General features: G+C 48.3%; 1 protein-coding gene across 4 annotated transcripts in view; it reads right to left on the bottom strand.

Moving 5' to 3' along the window:
* Nucleotides 1-334: 334 nt before the first annotated feature.
* LOC147665747 (2-Hydroxyacid oxidase 2-like) overlaps nucleotides 335-20,505 on the bottom strand; it is a 198,796-nt gene continuing 178,625 nt past the window's right edge. For all 4 annotated transcript variants that reach the window (XM_086949548.1, XM_086949551.1, XM_086949549.1 and 1 more), the window contains 3 exons: nucleotides 7,337-7,495; nucleotides 6,565-6,634; nucleotides 335-896 (listed from right to left, as the gene is read on the bottom strand). In XM_086949548.1, the coding sequence (XP_086805674.1) occupies nucleotides 841-896; nucleotides 6,565-6,634; nucleotides 7,337-7,495 (285 nt within the window). In that variant the 3' untranslated portion in view covers nucleotides 335-840. The remainder of the gene's footprint in view (nucleotides 897-6,564; nucleotides 6,635-7,336; nucleotides 7,496-20,505) is intronic.

The raw sequence follows: 20,505 nt of genomic DNA, 5'->3' as shown, positions 1-20,505 counted from the left end.
GGCAGACGCTCCTCTAAACATTGTCCCCTTACCATGAAGTTCCCACAGAGAAGCAATTTCTGTGAACTTTGAGGGATCTTTCCTTCAAGATAAAGGTAAGCAGAGATAAGCTGCTTCTGTGGCTGTTCTTGCTCGGGACAATGTTGGTTGTACGTCAGAACATTGAAGACAAAGGGTCCAAAGAGTCTAGGACCTAAAGATCATAAAAATAAGTGCATAAAGGGAAGTATAGATTTATTATTCTTAACCCCGCACCCATGTACCGTACAGATAATATGTCGTAAAGGTGCATAGAGGTGGAATTAGTTATGTACAGGCAAGCGAGCGACACAAAAATAGTTAAAGTAGTTTATTGAATTATACAAGTTTTGAGCCCCATGACAGGGAGTTGAGCTTGTTGGTTTGGGCTTCCTGAGATACCGCTCCCCAACAGCTTACTCGATCTAACATCGTGCAGAGAGCTCTTGTGTCGTGACATTGGCCAATGCCAGGGACTCGCCTGCTCTGACCTTACCTGCCAGCCCCACCAGACCACCAGAGTCTCAATGGCATATATGGAGCGGGGAGTAGTGTATGAGAGGCATAGAGGGAGTCAAAACTGAGACATGGCTCTACCACCAGAAGCCCAGTCGGGCTTGCGACGGACAGGCTGAACCATCAAACCAGAACTTTCTTGGAAGCTGTGGAGATTTCTGGGACTTTACAAGCTGAGGTCAGATGTCTTTGTACAGGATGAAATGCAGAGTGAGTGATGAATGCTCTGTTCAGGAGTCCTCCTTCCACCGTGGTTGCCTGTCCCTTGTCCGTGCCGACGCTCGCGGGCAGTGTGATGGGCGCCTTCTACAACCTCGAGAACTGGATCAAGTTTCGATTAATTTCGGAGACATTTCTGCAGCCTGAAAACAGAAAACATCTGTTAGTTTTCCAAAAAGACGTATTTTTTATGATTTTTTCAATCTCATGCAACTCCATGAGAAGTGAAATCCACAGCAGAGAAATGCTTGGGTATTTACGGCAAACATACCCCCTGCGACACAACACTAATGTTCGACACAGAGGAGCTTCGAGCCACTGCTTTTAAACAATGTAACTAATGAAAAAATAAAGAGATAACTCCAAGTTATTAGCATTTTCTTGTTTCCTTGTTGCGCCAGCTTTGCGGGTGGGGCGGGGCTGCTCTGCTGACCGAGCATCAGAGGAGTGGTTTGCACTCCCTTAAGTACACATGAATCTTTGGCCAGCTCTGCTGGCCTGGCCAAACATTCTTGCGCACTTAGCATGTTTTCCACTGGGGCTACATTACAGCCTGGCTGGAGAACATGCCGAGGCCCTCAGCCGGTCAGCGCTGAACCACAGTGCTCAGACCAATCACAACGCTGCATTGCATCCTGGGTGCTCTGTTCCTCTTCTGGAGATGATGCAGGAGAGCAGCAAGCCAGTACATTTTATTTTCTTCACCCATTCTTCTGTCCCCCTACCCTAGATCAGCTCCAGCCGCCTCTGCTTGTACAGTGCCAAATATGTTATGTGCAATACAGCGCGGCATGTAAATCCTACTACAAGGAACAGAGCACATTGTGTCCAAAATGTGTCATGTGCAATGTAGCACAGCCTGTTGCATCAATGGCATGGAACAGTGCATAATGTGTGCCAAACACGTCATGTGCAACACTGCATAGCGTGTCAATTTACTGCGAGTACAATGCATAAAATGTGCCGAATATTTAAAATGCAATCCTGCACAAAATGTCAAATTTAATGTATGGGACATTTTATACAGTACACTAAACATTGTACATGCAGTACCGCACAGTTTGCGAACTCTGGTGCATGAAACACTGCAGTAGGTACCGGCACATATTTCACACTAAATACTTTCAGAGTATGTCCGACCTCAAATCTAGAACGCATAGAACATGGCATATGTTGTGCCATATTCAAGCAGGACATGCTCCAGAGTGTGCCAAATCCCTCAAACACAGTACTGCAGGGAAGGCCCAATCAAGCAGGACACACCATACAGTGTGCCCAACAAACAGCATGGAATACTGCACATTGTGTGCCAGATGCAGGCAGGGTACACTGGAGAGTATGCCAAGCGCACTACAAGAAAATCACCGGCAGTGTGCCAAACCCAAGACGGTGAGCCGCAAGATAATGCCAGATACAGCATCCCCATGGGAATGAGGCGGAAACCTCCAATGTGTCTTTCTGTAGTATGTGTGATTGTGAAAGGGACCACAAGAAAGGAGTAGGGGAGAAAGCAACACTTATAGATATAAGACTTCCACCTCCAAATGCCACCACACCTCACCCAATGATACCAAGGGAGAGCTCACTCATCTTAGAAGTGACCACTAATCCTTCATCTGGACGTTTATTGGCAAATACTTTGGAACCAATGTTAGACCTCCATTTCTGCAGTAACTTTTGGAGGCGGGGCCAGGCAGGTGCACAGCGTAGTGTAACCGGGACACGCGTGACCCGGATCCAGAACTCAGTCCAATAACCATCTTCTTATTTTATACGTCCCTACATAGACCCTTGCTACTGTACCCGAGCACTGAACATGTTTATTTATTTAATGTATTTATTTATTTGCAAAGGTTTATATAGCGCTGGCTAGACCCAGTGGTATCAGAGCACTTTACATGAGGATCAGCAAGTTACAGGATACATAGTTATATCAGTTGAATCAGCGAGTTACAGGGTACATAGTTACAACCGTTTGAATCAAAGGATCACAGAGGGAGAGGGAGTGAAGGAGACACGAACAGGTAGAAGAGGAAAACAATGTCAGATGATCGGATGGGTAGGTGACGGCCAAGGGGCCAGACTCCTCTGTAGCTGCATAGGACAGCTCCACCGGGCATTGGCCAATGTTGCTCGGTCTCCGCGGTAGGTACAAACAGATTTGGCATCCGCCCAGGGGGCGTCGTCATTGTTCCATCGAAGTAGGAGAGGAGACACATAACAGGGAGACGAGGAAAAACAATGTCAGATGATCGGCTGGGGAGGTGACGGCCAAGGGGCCAGACTCCTCTATAGCTGCATAGGACAGCTCCACCGGGCATTGGCATTGTCAGGTGACTTCTGCTTCCAGATCTAGCTTTCCAACTCATGATCATATAGGAATGATTTCCATTTTCGGACTCTTTGTCTATGTGTCATGAATAATTAACAGCCCTGAAGAAGTCACACATGTGACGAAACACGTGTTGGCTTTTCCATATGATAGTGAATGTACCAATTGATTTTTTGAAGAATTTAACAGTAAATAAGCTTGGATTTAGCACTTCCTTAATGAGACTTATTGGACTAAAATCACAAAGAACATATGACTTCTTCGGAGTACAGCAACATCTTTTGTATTCATTTTGGAACCAATGTGCGACAGATAAGAGGCCTCCATTTCTGCAGCATATCCTAGAGGCGGGGCCAGCCAGGTGCACAGCGTAGCGCCACCAGGAAGGGCATGACCAGGATCCAGACCTCAGTCCAATAACAATTTTGTTTGTTTATTTTGTTTTGTACGGCCCTACATAGACCCTAGACCCTTGCTACTGCACCCGAGCGCTGAACAGGATCTACTGAATGTTTATGGTGCTTTAACCAACGCACCATTATGAACGTATGTTTGTACAGTACAACAATTCAAACTGACAATCACAGAAAAACATAGTGAATCTTGAAACAAGTGAGGCAACAACTACACAGGAGGACTATCTCCCAGGGAAAGACAGGTTTAACTGACGAAACTTCAAGCATGTGTCAAACACCTTCGTAGCAGGCAGGGGAACGTCTCAAAAGAATGGCAAGTTTCTCAGAGTTCTAGTTCTTGTTAATATGGAAAAAGTTGATGCTAATATGGAAAACAATATATTCAAAATCACCTGTTAACTCCATCCACATCAACTCAGATTCACAAATATGTAGTCGGGCAAGCTCTGAGACCTAGCTCAGGGCTACTGGCTGATAAGTTACAGGAGGGATGGCACGTTGCCGGTCGGGGGTACACACACTCCTAAAACACCATAAAGTCAGATGCCACATGAGTTAGGAACATATAGCCAATCAGAACAGAGCACATGCAGTGAGCATGTGTGTTCCCCATGCCTGACATCTGGACATGTTACCCACTGGCCACATTGTGTCCACACAAGGTCAAGGCCCACCTGTATTTACCATTAGACAATCAATTTATGACTCCACAGGCAGCAGCCTACATTCCTCACCTTATATGGATCACTGGAAATCTTTATCACCTACAAAGAACTGTAACAAAGAAGGCGACAGGCCGACTGTAAACTGAGACAGTCCTCAGAGCCCGTGCCTGTATCTCTTCACCCAGCCGCTATGTTTAATGAAACAAACTGCTCCTGTATTGCCAAACGCCTCTTGTTTCTTGATTTTTCAAAGTATTTCATGTTCAAATAACATTCTAACGAGGCAAAGACCTAAAATGAAATGGCGCACAAGGAGGCCAATGGTCTATCAGGAGACCCTGGTGTGCTAAACGTAGGTGATTGGAAGGTTGAGCACCATCCCACATTGAGAGCCCAGAATGCTCTGGGACACTGAACATACATAGACTTGGCTTCATGACAGTGACGTCTGTCCTGTCCCAGAGCACCTGTTCCTTCACTCGAACGTGGCAGATATTTTGTGTGGGGTTTGGAATGATCACTGGTCCTCTGGTCTTGATTAGCCCCCAAATCCATTTAGAGATCTGATCCAGACAGAATTAATCGACTATAGGGTGGCAACCGAAAACGCTGTATTCCCCAAAGGTGCAGTCCAGCGTCCAGGGATCAAATCAGAGCTGGATGATTCTGAAGCAATCACCACATTTGGAGTCATATTTCAGACTTCAAAAGAAGCAAGGTTCCTTGTCACGTTTGAGGCCACAAAGGCTGACCATACACTGGGGCCGATATAGAGTTTGGTGGACAAGATACTTTGTCGTGAACGCAAAGGAGTACCCTGTCTGCGAAACCGATGGTCTGCGTACTCTATTTAAGGTTTGAGGACTGTCCGCTTTCAACTGCAAGAGCCCCCGTTGGCTCCATCAATGGAGAACTTCCACTGACAGGCAAAGTAGGGGCCATCAAAGGAAGGGTATCACACAGCCACCTTATTTAGGATGGATGGTGTGATGCCCATCATTACTAGGAAAAACCTGGTGGTGAGGGACACAAAAACATAATGACCACCCCCCATACCCTAGGAGAACCTCCCGGGTATTGGAGTCAATTGGTTTTTGTCTTTCATCCACAAACTCCACACATTAAGTGTTAATTTTTCAAAAACAAAACATTTTGAAAGTTTATTGGTCTGTTTAAAAACAGATGACGGCCATCCACCAAACTTTCAAAACCCTGTAGAAACAAGGCTTGATTACAATCTAATTCTGTACCCTTACTAATTTGGTACAGAATGCATTTGGCCGACTCCAATGTACCTCTTGAAACACCTTTCACTGTCCTCTAGCTAGGGTGACATGGATGATTTGATGTACCTGCACTACTTTGTCCTGTCTCTTATTTATTTTGTGTTTGAAAGAAAATCAAAGAAATTCTTTGAAATCAAAACCTTGTAGAAAAAAGTTGTGAAAGCAGTTTCTTTGAACACAGATGCGCGTGAGGCCAGCGGTCATCTTTACTTGTGGTGGACGGTAGTCCGCCAGGGTGGTGTAGGGGATATTCCTCCACCTGATGGCCTGTACACTGTTCAGCTAAGTCTGAATCAGCCCCACTGATCTCTAGTGCACGTGAGGGTGCACCATACTATAGCTAAACTCAAACCTATAGCATCTAGAATAAGCTTTGCCTGCCCCCCCCTCACAACCACTGGAGCCTCAAATATGCCAAGGGAGATTTGCCTAATGATTTGCATTTCAACAGATTTTAAGGCCCAGCGCACTATTGATACTAACCCACTGTTAATGACCGGCAACAATTTAACACCAGGAGAGCTGGTGCCAATCTAAGAGCAAGTGCCTAACCTTTAAATAAAAGTAAATCAGACTAAGCGGACAGTTGAGTCATCCAAAAGTTATGTATATATGTCCGTGTGTATGTATGTATTATGTATGTTCTGGTACTTACACAGCACAAAACTAGATGGTTGGCTGGAAGCTGGGTTGGTAAATAAATATCTGAAAACAGCCCTATTCAAACAGGAATTTGTTTGTCAACAGCTATAAAGACCACCCTCGGGCAGTAGGAGGCCCTGGTGACTGAAGAGCTGTGGTGTTTGTCTACATTGCTGCTCTGTCTTTGATATTGGTGAAAGGTTTGATGAACAGAACTTATCCGGAGCTGGCACCACCAATGGCTGCGAATCATCAGCGGGTCAGACATGGAGTCTATCCCTGGTGGCTCCCATCTCCCAACCACACACCCAAAATGCTCTGAAGCAGTAGAGAGAGGACCTATTTACTTCTACAGAGACCACCCTAAAAATGAATACATAAATAAATCAGAGATTTATTGAGAGGGAGCTGGACATGGTAGCATGCGGAAGTCCCATAGTGCCTAGCGAATGACCAAAGAGACACCTTACCAGAAAGGGCCATGGAGAGGCGGAACTCGTCCATCAGAATCTGCAGTATCCCCGTCACGCCTTCTTCGCCCTGCGAGGAAACAGGACGTAGCTTAATATACACGTCAAGTGATCGCTATAGACGCCCCCTGCCCATCACCAATGCATCACCCTCCAACACTGCAGCATGTGCACAACCTGTCTCCACTCTCCTTTTGTGCCCAGCAAACATGCAGACCTAGGTATTCTTGCATCCTTGCAGTGCTCATCACGCATGCGCACCTGAATCTTCCTTCACACCTTCAGTACTTGGCACATGTGTGCACATGATGGTCCTCCAACCCCCAGTAGAATGGAAGGTGTGCACCAAGAACATGTCTGGTCTGGACTGGTAAGGGATGTGGGTGCTCTATGTGTGAAGAGGAACACAGGAATGGCTCGTAGGGAGGATCTGCCTGCAGAGCTGGTATACGCAGACTTACAATAAGTGACATAGGACACCCACCCGCAGCTACAGCCAAGCTCTAACAACGTTCATGGAATGAAAAGCATTATTTGCAATTTCATATGTTAATTTAACCCACCAGGAGGAAATACTCATCTTCTTTGACAGCATTACCCATCATGCAGCAAAACACACTGGCATGATTGGACCACCACCCCATGCAGCCCCAGCCACTCCGCGAAACCCCAACACAACCCACCTCTGTGGGAGGATCGACTCAGGACTCAACAGCTCTACTGACCCTCCTACAAAGCAGCAGCCACCACTGGTGTTCTTCCTTTACACTACCTTGTAGGCAAGACCCCAAACGATTGGCCGTCCGATGAAGACGCACTTTGCCCCCAGAGCAAGAGCCTTTAGGACATCACTTCCTGTTCGGATCCCTCCATCCATGTACACTTCGATCCTTCCTCGCACAGCTTCCACTATCTCCGACAGCGCATCTATCTGAAAACAAACAAGCAGTTACGACAGCAAAGATCTCCTACCTGGCACGGCCACACCCCTGGAAGGTGAGAGAGTTTGGTGAACCCATGTGATGCAAGAGTGGCCAATGGGAAGAATGTGTGCTGAGTCCTACCCATTCCTTTCATAGCAATCTCCTGAGAGATGATAACCCTGAGTTCATCATTGGTTCCCTGAACCTTAACAAACTGCTCATCATTTCAGAATCATGTGTGCCTGAAATTAAAATCCTTTAGTTTTCTATGGTCAGGTACTGTATTGCACTATAGTCCACCCACTTCCACAGGCAGGTCATGGTGTTTGTTTCAAAATACCAAATGTACAACTTCCTTAATGTTAACGATGGCGGGCGTACTCTCCGGGACCTGATTCAAGAATCTCTATGCCTCTATACCGCTGGACCTGATATAACTAGTCCTTTTTAAGATTTTGCTGTTACTACACTATAGATTATGGATTGCGACAAATAAAACGGAATTCACTTCGCCTTTTAGACCATTATTATATGGGACCGCACACAGGCCTACCTGTATTGTGGTGATGAGATTACAACAGAACGGTTTATGCCCTGATGAAGTCATTGGGTGATTTGTCACCAAGACGAAACACGTGTTGGCTGTCTGGCTACATCTGATGATATAAACTACACAGGATCATCTTTTGAGAATATGTTACTTCAAATCTCTACATAAGAAAATAAAGAAACTATTTTGAGAATAACTAAATCTGGAGGATTTTTTGGGACTGAAAATATTGATACGATCATTTCTAAATATTACATTCTATTTCCTTGGGAACGAAATATTGTTTGTAATTACAACTGTAAGGGTGGGCGGCAAACTCCGCTCCACTGGCGGAGTCAGCCGAGTTTTGTCACTCCGCGCTCCACTTGGTTCAGCAAAATACTCCGCCATCCGCCGGTGGAGCGGAGTTTACTGGTGCTGCCGCTCACCTTTTTAATTATGGGGAGAAGATTTAGCCAAATGGCTAGACGGATCGACCTTGAAGATGGGGAATCGGGTTCGAGTCTCGGCAGCAAGCGCTCAAATATCATGTGATTCTGGGCAAATCACTTAATCTCCACGTGCCTAACACAAATGAATGTGTCCATCTGTGATGCAAGTGCTGCTGATGTAAAGTGCTCTGATACCTTTGGGTGAAGTTTGCGCTATATAAAACTCAGAAAAAATATATTGGGTGCCACAGTTTCAAGGATTTGGATGTTCTAGTGCCTTTACAAACTGCAGCAGAAGGGAGTACAAGGTTTCTGCGTCTCAGTAAAAATATATTTAAACCAATGAAAAGTGAGCGCAGGCTGCCAGTCAGAAGTCCTCTTTCAGTAGCCTATAGGGAGCCACTTGACATTGACAATGTGATGATGGTAGAATGGAATCCTGGAAAACAAAATATCTTGTGTTGTGTGATGGGGAGTCACAGGGGCTGGCAGCCAATGGCAAGGCGGCCGGACGGGTCCCTGATTGGCTGGTCAGGGGGCTTCTTAGGACATCACCTCATTGCCTTGGCTGCTAAGAGGCCAGCTGGTGCCAGCGCTCACCCTCAAGCTCCTGCCATTGGGTGCCTATGGATTAGGTGCTTATGGATTGGGTGACTATGGGGATAAGAAGTGAAGCAGGGGGGGCCAAACAAGTGGACACCATGTCTGTGTGCAGCGCTGGAACTGACAGTAAGTGACCACCTCCGCCAACATCAGCACTGCACTGCAGCACGACAACCCCTTCTGCTACCACCAGGTGTCAACTCATGAGCTCCAGCCTGTGCCAGTCATTCATGGCACCGGATTCCCCCCCCTTCCTGCTACCACCGGCTAGAGTCTGCCCGTCCACCACAGCCGGACAGCCCCTCTTCCCACGACTCCAGCCTGTAGTCAGACACCCCAGGTACAGCATAGTTCCCTGGGCGCAACCCTGTGCCTCCTCTTACGCCTGCACACCTTGGCACAAGTAAATTACCGTGGCCGAGCAATACTCCGCCTGCCCACGGAAAACCGCAGAATTCTGCAGAGGTTTTTGGTAACTTCGTGGAATTCCATGGATTGGAACTCTGTGAATTCCACCCAGGCCTAACACCCAGTGGGAATCCCTGAATCTGCAGCCTCGTTCGGATGACCAAGTCAATGGGAAAAGATGGTTCCAGGCCCAGACCTGAAACTGATTACATGAGACTGAAACATGTAACGCACAGGAGGGAAAGCAAAGTTATGCCAGCCTGCATACTTGCATCAAAACCTCCTCCTCAGCTTCAACTCGGTGTGACTGAGAGATGGTAAGAGGATATTATTGAGCTCACTGTGGGACTTTTCTCCCATGAAGAGAGGGGCATTTTTCAGTTTTCATGGTCTCTTACTGCCAGGGTTTACCTGGCGATGATGGACAGTGAAACTGGTCATGTGTTTGCACTCTCTAAATCTGTCCGAGGTTTATCTTGGCGGCAGAGATGGAGCCATCTCCACTGTTGACATGATGGAGATGAGGCGGGCAGACCTTCAGTTTGGCGGAGCGGTACCCGGTCACCATTGCAATCGAGTACTCTCGCTGCTAAACTCTAAACCAGGCCTTTCTTCCTGCAAGGCTTGCTGCACATACGCACTAGTAAGGAAGGATCAGGGAAAAGTCATTTCCCTTTAATATATCACTCCAACGTACAATCTGTAAGTAGCATCTGCCAATTAGTAGAGCTGAAGTAAACCCACGACCCTATTTTCTCTGATTGAAACTCCCTGGGTCCAACTCCTGCTGCTTCCTTTAAGCCTCAGTTTTAAAGTCAACTGATAATGTATTTTTTTCAAAAAAGAATACTTAATTCTAGATTTCCGGGTCTTTAGGTCATATTGTACCTCTGCGCATATTCGTGGTCAGGTGCCGCCTGTGTTCTAATGTTCGCTGCTCAAGTTGTGGTTCCAGGTGTTGAACAGGGACAATAAATATAGACCTAGTCTGGCCGTCGGCAGCAGTTTCTTGACCCGGACCCTGTGAGTCCGGCCTGAAATCCTCAAACCATGTGAAGCAACGAGGTCAGCTTTGTGAACGAAGGCTCTGCCGTTTCAGAGGGAGCGGACTGGGGCCATTTAGAAGGTCCCGAGGGAGGATTTGGATGAGTTATTTGAGGTGGCGGGCCCAAAGGATGTATGGACAGAATGCAAAAGAGCAGCAGATTGGCCAACAACAGAGCCCCCTAGGGTTGCAGGTACGAATGCTCCTTCACACCTGGTCAAGACCAATCACGATGCAGTCATAAGACAGTTAAAACCTAAGGTTCCCCAAAAGGAAGAGAATTTGTCGAAGATCTTTTGAAAATCTTAGGAGCCCAAAGAGTCTGTGCATGCATATTTCCAGAAGTTGGTGCAGGTGTACCGGGAACAGAGCAGATTAAATGATCCCTTGGTGATAAAATGGGAGGGTTCCTCGCCTCCTTTGAGCAAGGGCCATGTCCTGAAATCAGCAATTAGGTCATCCAAGGGGGTCTTTGCTGGCAAAGGACACCTATTGCTGAGATTCTGCAGGGTGCACAATATTCCAGTGACATGTTAGAAGGTAAACGTAAGGGCCTGAAGGAGAAGCTCCTGATTGGCCAGACCCAATTAGCACAGAATGGAGGAGTGAAGGGCCTTAGGGAGCCCCTTCAAGGACCAGAAATTGACCCCAGTGCTGGAATAAACACACAGAGAGTTGCCTTGGCCCAGGGTTTAGGGAGAGGTCGTGGCAACAGTCCTGGAGCCAGTATAAGTGCCCTAAAGAAGGTTACCCCATGTCAGATCTGCAACTAGATCAGGATTGGAAGCAAGAGTGTTGTTACGATCCCGACTGAGCAATGATCAGTGTCCAATCTGTGAACTTTGTGGAGCATGAAGAGCTTACTCCGATACCCAGACTCCCCTGTGCCAACTTCAAAGATCCCGAAATCAGGCACGTCACAGAATTCCCCCACCCCTGTGCAGATGCAAGGAGGAAATTCTCACTTCCAAGATAGCAATAGGGTTCCCCATATTCAATGCGTGTCCCAGAATGCTCCGGTCCTCATCATGTTTGAAGGTTCCACAGATTTGGAACAGGCCAAATGATGGTGACTGAGGGGTGAGGCGTGCGTACTTGGAGCAGTCTTAGAAGTGGACCAGATTGGACTGCATGTAGATGGGGAGGTCAACAAACATCCTGTATCTTTCTTTATAGTTACAGGAACCACTTGTTCAACTGTTAGAAAAGTTGAGGTTCCGAACCTACCCTTCTCGGAAAAAGAATTACACATTTCAGGCATTACAAGTCAGGGGCGTCCAAATTGGATTACTGCCACTGTCCAAGTCAAAACTGCAGACAACATCAGTTTGTGGTGTGTGATTTGAGACCTGTAAACTTGCTAAGAAAGGATCTCCTTTGTAAACTCAACAGCCTTATATACAGTACGCAGAACGGAGTCGGGATAGAGACCCAAGTGGGAGATGCAGAGTTCAAACTGCAATCACCGGAACCCGTAGTCAGGTTGTATTCAGTCATTACCAAAGAGGACTGACCCATTGATTTGAAAGAGACAGTCAGAGAAGATGTCTGAGATTTCACTGGAAGAGATATTAGTTTACGGGTGCCAGACCCTAAAGATGACCCTTCGATCTAATGCAGTTTTCCCCCAAATGAGCCCTTGCAAGATGACCCCAGAGGCCATTGCATGAATCACCCCTGTCATTGACAGTATGATAGAACATGGCACTTCAAAGGAAGGCACCAGCAGTCCACGTAACTCTCGGGTCATGGCCTGACAAAAAGCTAATAAGTAGTGGAATATAGAACAGCATCTACGAACAATAAACCAAATTGTTGCTCCATGCTATCCTTTGGTACTGCACCCTGCCGTGATTTTATTCCAAATTCCTCCAGAAGCGGGGTGGTTCTCAGTCATTGACCTCTGCCAGGAGTTCTTCTCGGTTCCCCTTCACGAACAAAGCCAGTTTCTCTACGCGTTTCGGTTCTAAGAGAAGACTCTAGTGTGATGTTGAGCACCTCAGGGATACCCTGAACGGCATCCCATTTCAACCAAATACTAAAAAAGAATCTAGAATCTCGGATTCAGTACATCAGTGAGCTTCTGATTGCATCAATGACAAAGGAGGTTTATAGGCAAGACACTGTCCCTCTGCTTAACCACTTGGCTGAGAACGGGCATAAGGTTTCCCCCCCCAAATGTTACAGTATTATCAAAAGGAAGTCATATACTTGGGACATCAGGTGGAGAAGGGAGTCAGATGAGTGTCCCGTGAATGTATCGAAACGGTCCTTAAAATGAAGTTCCGAACTACTCAGAGAGATATACGAATGTTATTGGTCATGGTTGGCGACCACGTCTCCTTTGTGGCGAAGTCTATACTGAGGCTGATGTATACGGAAGTCAATGACCCGGTAACAAAGAATGTCAGAGGTATAGAAGCCTTCTAGGAGGTCATAATTTTAGTTTGCAGCACACCCACACTTTTAATGCCAGACTATACCAAAGAATTTCTGCTCTTTTGCCATGAAAGAGATGGGTGTGCTTTATCCGTGTAACACAGACCCATGTTTCAAAGCGGTTGCACTGGTGAGTCTTAGCATTCAGCAAACTGAAGGGATAGTGATGGGCTATCCACTGATTGTACTGGTCCCACAATCAATCGCAATCCTTATGACCCGCACCCGCACCCAGCATTTGACCATCAGCTGCTTAACCCACTATGAGAGACTCATTCTGGCTGCTAAAAATTTCACTATAAGGAGATGTAATATCCTAAATTCTGCTTCTCTATTGACAATCCTAGAGGAAAATGAGGAGGGAGATTTTACCACGACTGCATGAGTGTTACTGAGTTATGCACAAAACCAAGGCCTGACATATTGGATGTCCCCCTTCCTGAATCTCACCATACTTTGTTTGTTGACGGGTCTTGTCTGAAAGACCGAAGCAGCATTTTGAGAGCCAGCTATGCTGTGTGTGCCATGAATGGGGTCATGTAAGTGTCATACTTGTGTCATGTAACGTCTGCACAAGTAGCAGAGCTGATTGTCCTCACCAGAGCCCGTTGTACATTGAAAGGCTCGCAAGTTACCATTTATACTGACAGCTAGTATGGGTTCAGGGTAGTGTATGATTTTGGGCACTTGTGGTCACAGCGAGGATTTCTGAACTCTGCAGGGTCCCCCATAAGACATGGGCTATACGTCTACAATTTATTGGAAGCCCTACAGTTACCAAAATAAATTGCAGTGGTGAAGTGTGCTGCACACAAGAGTCACAACAATTCTGTCATCAAAGGGAACCGATATGAGGATGAGATTGTCTGATATTGGGCTCTTTTCACATGGATTAGCCGCGCAATGCTGGAGGGAAACGGGATCAAATATGCTGCTAAACACTGTACATACTTTCAACAAACTAAGAGAATACTGCCCAAAAGGAGAGAGGGCAAAATAGGAGAAGATTGTATGTGAAAGGGACGTTAGTGGCATTTGGGTGTCCAGGGATGGGGAGGCAGTGCTCCCTGATTCCATGCTACCGGCAAGAGACGTGATGATGTCCACTTTTAAACAATTCTGGTACAATCCCCACTTTAAATCAATGGCAGAGAATGTTTACCAATGTTCTGCAATTTGTCGAAAGCAAAATGTGGGCCAAAAAGGTTGCAGTGACCATGAGCCATTCAGGGAGTCCGATGGTCTCTTCAACCGTCTCCAGATTGACTTCATGGAGATGCAATCAATTGAGGTGCATCCTTGTGTTTGCATGATGATTTTCCTGGTGGGTCGAGGCAAATCCCAACAGGAGATGTGACAGTCGCCAAACTACTGTTCTGGGAGTGGATGCCAGTTCATCTTGAATCGGACTAAGGAATAAAGCTATGCAGCCACTGTGCACAGCGCTAGGGATAGACCAGAGAAGGTATTGCCGTTACAGACCAGAAGCTTCAGGCATTGTATAGAGAGTGTATGGATGATAAAAGCTATACTGGCCAAGGGCTGTGCCTCTTAAATGGCCCGATGCTTTTCCTCTGGTATTGATGAGCATTCAAGGCAAGCCCTGTAGACGAAAAGGATTTACTCCTCACAAAATATTGATGGGAAGAGCCGGGCAAAGCCCCTCTATCCCAGCAGCTGCTCTTGTGGAGATCTCAGATGATCTGGTTCTCGAATACTGCCAGGGGTGGGCTGATGTGGTGCATTCTCTCTCCCATCAAGTTAAGGCTGCTACTCCCGCTGTCCAAGAGTCTCCAGGACATGATCTGAAACCCGGGGACTGGGTTCATATAATGGAGCAGGACCGCAAGTCTTGCCTGGAGGAGTTCTGGAGAGACCCCTACCTGGTATTCCTGGTCCCCAACACTGCTGTCAAGTGCGCAGGACTGCTGAACTGGATACATGCCTCCCCTACAAGACGGCCAGACGAGAGGAGGAAGAAGCAGAGCCGACCTCCACTAATACCTAGGTTTGAAATTTCTGAGGCCTTCGAAGAAGAGGAAGATCAGTCCAAGGGTTGACAGTCTCTCATAGTAAAACACCAAGAACAAGGGCCAGGGGACAGCATTGCCATCCCTGCGACACCAACCACCGGGCTAAGAACACATATTCATGGAGACAGTGAGGGTTTATGGAAAACTGAATCAAGACTGCCCGAGTCAAGGTTGCAGGAATCGGAGAGTAGCACGGCAGAGACGGTTCCACCGCTGAGAGGGCATGAGATTCATCACAGCACCTCGACGGGCGGTGCATCAACTGAGGAAAGCTTCCTAAAAACTATGACAAAATGAAAGAGACTGGTGACGACTAGGAAAAGATGAGACACTATAAGAGAAGTTAGTGAGCCAGAAGAACTGGAACCTGCTGGACAACTTGACATCATAGAGAAGAGCATTGACACAACAACCCCAAAATAAACCAAAAGAGAGAGAAGGGACAATCGAAAGTACCCCGGTCCGGATTGGACATACCTAGCAGGAATCAATATAGAATCCAACGACTGTCTGACCCATATTGACAAACCTCCTTAAGGTCAGAAGAATCGCAAGGGGAACTCACTTACGCAAACTGCTGACACGTTGAAAAGGACGATTGAAGAGGTAGGGTAATGGTCAGCAAGTGTCAGCGAGTGTTAGAGCCTTAGGCCTCCGGTTGACATAGACCAGGCACTATCAATGGGTGCTCTGAAGTTTCAGGCTACTGTCTTAACATAGAAAAAACAGAAGTATCCCGCTCAACGTGCACTGCAACAGCTCTCTGATCAGTGCTTTTGGTCTCACATGGGTCCCTAATAAAATTAAATATTTGGGGATATGGTTAACACAAAACTTCAAAGAATCCATGGACCTTAATGAAAAAAAGACAGCAGATAAAATTAAAGACAGCTTGGACAAGTGCTCCACCAGATTCATCACATGGTGGGGAGAATAGAATCCTTCAAAATGAGGATCACTCCCCTTATTAATTTTTTGATTAGCATGCACCCCGTATACCTTTCTGAAACCTTTTTTACAAATATAGATGCGATGCTCAATGAGTTCCTATACTGGTCCAAAAACAAAACAGAATTGCTCTAAAGAAAATAAGCCTCTACAAAAAAACTTGGGGGCCTAAACCTACCAGACTACAGGAAACACCAACACGCGTTCCTACAGTAACAGGGAAGCCATAGGTTTCAGCCTATTGTTAATACCTCCCACTCTTGACTCAACATGTAAAAAAAACTTGCTAAACCACTATCCGTTGCATCCCTTATCACTATCAAGAAAATGAAAACAGAGGAGGAGCTTCGCGGGCAACCAAGATGGCCGCATAAGCTCGGAGCTCCGAAGACCCTCCGATCCTCCGTATTGATCCTGTTCACTATCCTGTCCCACGACGGTGGGAATCAGTTGCGGTGCTGATGCTGATGCGGCGCCCGTTCTCAGATTGAAAATCCGAGCTTCCTGTATCGAGTTACACCGTCGGGAAGCCTGGCGATGACAACGCCATAACAGCCTGGCATTGTTGGGACGGCGGCGGCGCCCCTGTGCGGTGGCATTTCGAGTGGGGACGAACTGCCTTGCTAAGGTCCGGTGACCGTACTGCTTTTCCTGGAGGCTCGACGTCCCCTGGGCAAGGTGGAGGTGATTGTCGACTTCGTTCGTCTGGTGGTGGTCTTGGTGGCTTGACCCCTTTTCGGATCGCACGTTCCCCGTCGCCCATCATGGCGGGCAGAGGGGACCAAGACAAGGGGAAGCCTCCGAGGGTCAGCAGGAAACCCTCCTTTTCGCAGCCCACCATTCCTGAACGATTCTCTCTCTCCAAAGGTTCGCCAGGTGCATCGGGCCGTACCAAAGACTCGCTTCGGGATGTGTCCCCAGAAGATGCGGAACCCACCCTCCGGGACGTGATGGGAGCCATTGCGGGCGTGAAGGCCGAAATGCACCAACAACATGAAGTGATGTCCCACAAGGTTGATACCCTCACGATCAAGCTCAACCTCATCAGAGCCGACCTCGGGAAGACGAATGACAGGGTGAAGTCGCTCGACATCAAGACGTCGAGTCTGACTACTGATATGTCTGATGTGCAGACCGAGGTCCGGGACTTGAAGGCCGCTAATTTGATGCTTGCCCGCCGGCTTGATGATTTTGAAGGACGGGCACGACGCCAGAACGTCCGCATTACAGGTGTGCCGGAGGGTGCGGAGGAGAACGCTGCCGATTTGTTTGTGGAGGAACTGGTGGTGAAGCACTTGGCGCCCGGAGGCCTGAGTAAGTTTTTCTCGGTGGAGAGAGCTCATAGACTGCCTGGTGGCCAGCCGAAGTCAGGTGCGTCCCCGCGCCCTATCATTGCCAGACTTTTTAACTACAGAGACCGAGACGCGATCCTACAAGCGTCGAGAAGTGGCGGTCCGCTGAAATTTCAGAATGCGGACGTGAATTTCTTCCCCGACTTCACCCAGGCTGTACAGAAGCGCCGACAAAGTTTCCTGGGCGTCAAACGGAGACTGAGAGAGATGGGGCTGAGATACTCCATGCTTTATCCAGCGAAACTTCGAATAGAACATGGCGCTCTGACGCTGTTCTTTGAACTTGCCGGATGCCGCAGGGGACTGGCTGGACACTTTGCCTCAGCGTCAGACTACTCCTGCGGATCTGTCGGAAGAGATGTCGGGCGGTCCAGGTTCCCAGGAATAAACTTTATCGCGTTGGTCTTCTTTCTGCGGAGGGCTCTGCGTATGCCATCATTCACTGACTTTTGTTTTCTTTTTCTCCTGTTTTCTTAACTTTGGAGGGTAACGGGGGGTGATAGGATGTCTCCTTTATCCTCTGGGGGCTTTTTGTAGGTTAGTTTATTCGGGGCGACAGGCACACTGCTAGTTGGGGGGGCTTTTAGTCTAATGCAGGGGTGCAGGGTGGGGGGTGGTTGGTTTGTGTGTTCTTCTTTTGCTTTTCCTCTCTTTCCTTTTTCATGGCGAGGCTATTATTGTTTTGATTACAACGCCGCGGTGGCTGCTTTCTGGAGAGGGGGGTTGGGACGGGGCATCTGTGACGATGGGGGGTAAGACTTTAAATGTGCTTAGTTGGAACGTGAATGGGTTGGGTGATCGTATTAAACGTGGTGTTGTGTTACAAATGTTTAAACGTTGTGTGCCCGATGTTATCCTCCTGCAAAAGACTCATCTCGTCGGCAATACTTGCCAGGCCTTGAACAGAAAGGGGTTCAAAATGGTGGCCCATTCTGGGTTCTCTTCGGGATCCCGGGGGGTTGGGATAATGGTGCGCATGTCTCTTCCCCTGGAGGTGGAGTCGCTATGTTGCTGTGGTGAGCAGATGGGAGCGACGCACCCTGGCTTTGGTTTCGGTTTATGTCCCCCCGGGCTTGCAGACGACTACCTTTCAGGATCTCGGAGGCGCCATTTTGGGCCTCCCGGAGGGTTTGCTAATACTGGGTGGGGATTTTAACTCTGTGGTTTCGGGTTCCCTTGACCGGTTTCCGTCCAGAGATCTGCGCTGTGCACAATCATGGCTCCCGGACTTCATGAGCACTATGGGCCTTATCGACTGTTGGCGGCTTTTTCACCCTGCTCAGCGGCAGTACACTTTTCACTCGGGTGCACACGGCAGCCTTTCTAGAATTGATTACGTGTTGACTCCGGCGGTTCAGGCATCGACCGTCTCTGGGGCTCGCCTTATGGCCAGAGGTATATCGGATCACTCTCCAGTTTGGGTATCCTTTGACTTTGGTATTGCGGCGGCGACTAGGGTGGCGCCGGTCAATCCTTGGTACTTCCGCAACCCCAGAACTCGAGACCTCCTTGCTAAAGCTATCGACCTGTACTTCACTGAGAACACAGGTACAGTGGCGTCGGCCCTTTGCCTCTGGGAGGCCTTTAAGACTGTCCTGAGAGGAGAGGCCTTCTCCTTGATAGCCGAGGTGCGCAGGCGAAGGGATGAAGACATGGTGCGGTTGGAGTCGGACATTTCAGACTTGAATTCCCAGTTGGCGCTGGGACCGACAACCGAACTGTTACACGCTCTCTCCCTGAAGCAGTCGGAGTATAGAGCCACTGCCACTGATGCTGCCAAGGCGATGGGCAGGGAACAGCAAGGGCGGATTTACGATGCCGGGGACAAGGCGGGCAAGCTCCTTGCCTGGTTAGATAAGAAAGAGCTGGCTTCTCGTGTGGTACCTGAGATTTTGGGTGACGACGGACTGGTTGTAACTGACCCCGGCGCTGTTGCCTCGGCCTTTGCCGACTACTTTGAGACGGTTTACACCTCAGTCTCCGCCCTGACTGAATCGGACTCGGCCTCCTTTTTGGAGAGGGTTGAGCTTCCTTGCCTGTCGGATACCGAGCTTGACGACATGGACCGGGGCATTACGGCGGATGAGGTGGCGATAGCGATACGGTCCCTGCGCTCCGGTAAAGCCCCGGGTCCCAACGGTCTCCCGGTGGAGCTATATAAGATTAAAGCGGATACCATTGCAGTGCCCCTGAGGAATATGTTCTTGGAAGCCCGGGAAGTTGGTGAACTTCCATTGGACCAACGCCTGGCCACTATTGTGGTCATTCATAAGGAGGGGAAGCCTAGAGACCTTTGTAGATCACACCGCCCTATTTCCTTGCTTAATGGCGAGCCCAAGATCCTAGCTAAGTTGCTGGCCAATCGGCTCGTGGGTGTGATTGCAGACTTGGTCCATCCGGACCAGTCGGGCTTCATACCTCACCGCAATACTGCCCTTAATCTTAGAAGGCTTCACGCTGTCATGGCGCGGGCGCATATGCTCCGCGAGCCAACTGTCCTGGCTTCACTGGACGAGACGATGGCGTTTGATTCTCTTGAATGGAACTACCTCTGGGCGGTGCTGTCTAAGTTTGGGTTTGGCCCTGACTTCGTCAGTTGGGTCCGGCTTCTCTATTCCTCCCCGTTGGCCAACATAACGGTCAATGGCCGCATGTCTGCTTCCTTTGCCTTGCGCAGGGGTACTAGAGAGGGCTGTCCATTATCACCGCTCCTCTTTGCCCTTGCGCTTGAGCTGCTTGCTGCCTGGATCCGTACTCACCCTGATATTTGTGGGATCCGTTGGTCGCCGGGATTTGAAGACCGCGTTTCGCTGTACGCGGATGATATTCTGCTTTACCTTACCTCCCCCTGTCGGTCATTGATTGTTGTGTTTGACGCACTGGGAACCTTCGGTAGATACTCGGGCCTGGTTATTAACTGGTCCAAGTCCTACCTATATGTGCTTCGCGGCGACACTCCCCATCTCCCTAGGGGCTGTGCGATACAGGTCTCGCAGCAGGGCTTCAAGTACCTGGGTATCTATATTTCAACGGATGTCCGGGCACGTTATGCTAACAACTTGCTCCCTCCTCTAGCGCGCCTTCGGCGTGACGTGGTGGGTTGGAAACGATTGCCGCTGTCCCTGTTGGGCCGAGCGGCATTGTTTAAAATGATGTCCCTGCCGAGATTCTTGTATGCGCTTCAAAACACGCAGGACCCAGTCCCTTCC

Source organism: Lissotriton vulgaris, unplaced genomic scaffold (assembly GCF_964263255.1).
Source record: "Lissotriton vulgaris unplaced genomic scaffold, aLisVul1.2 SCAFFOLD_2093, whole genome shotgun sequence".
Classification (NCBI taxonomy): domain Eukaryota; kingdom Metazoa; phylum Chordata; class Amphibia; order Caudata; family Salamandridae; genus Lissotriton; species Lissotriton vulgaris.
This window is presented reverse-complemented; position numbering and strand designations above follow the sequence as displayed.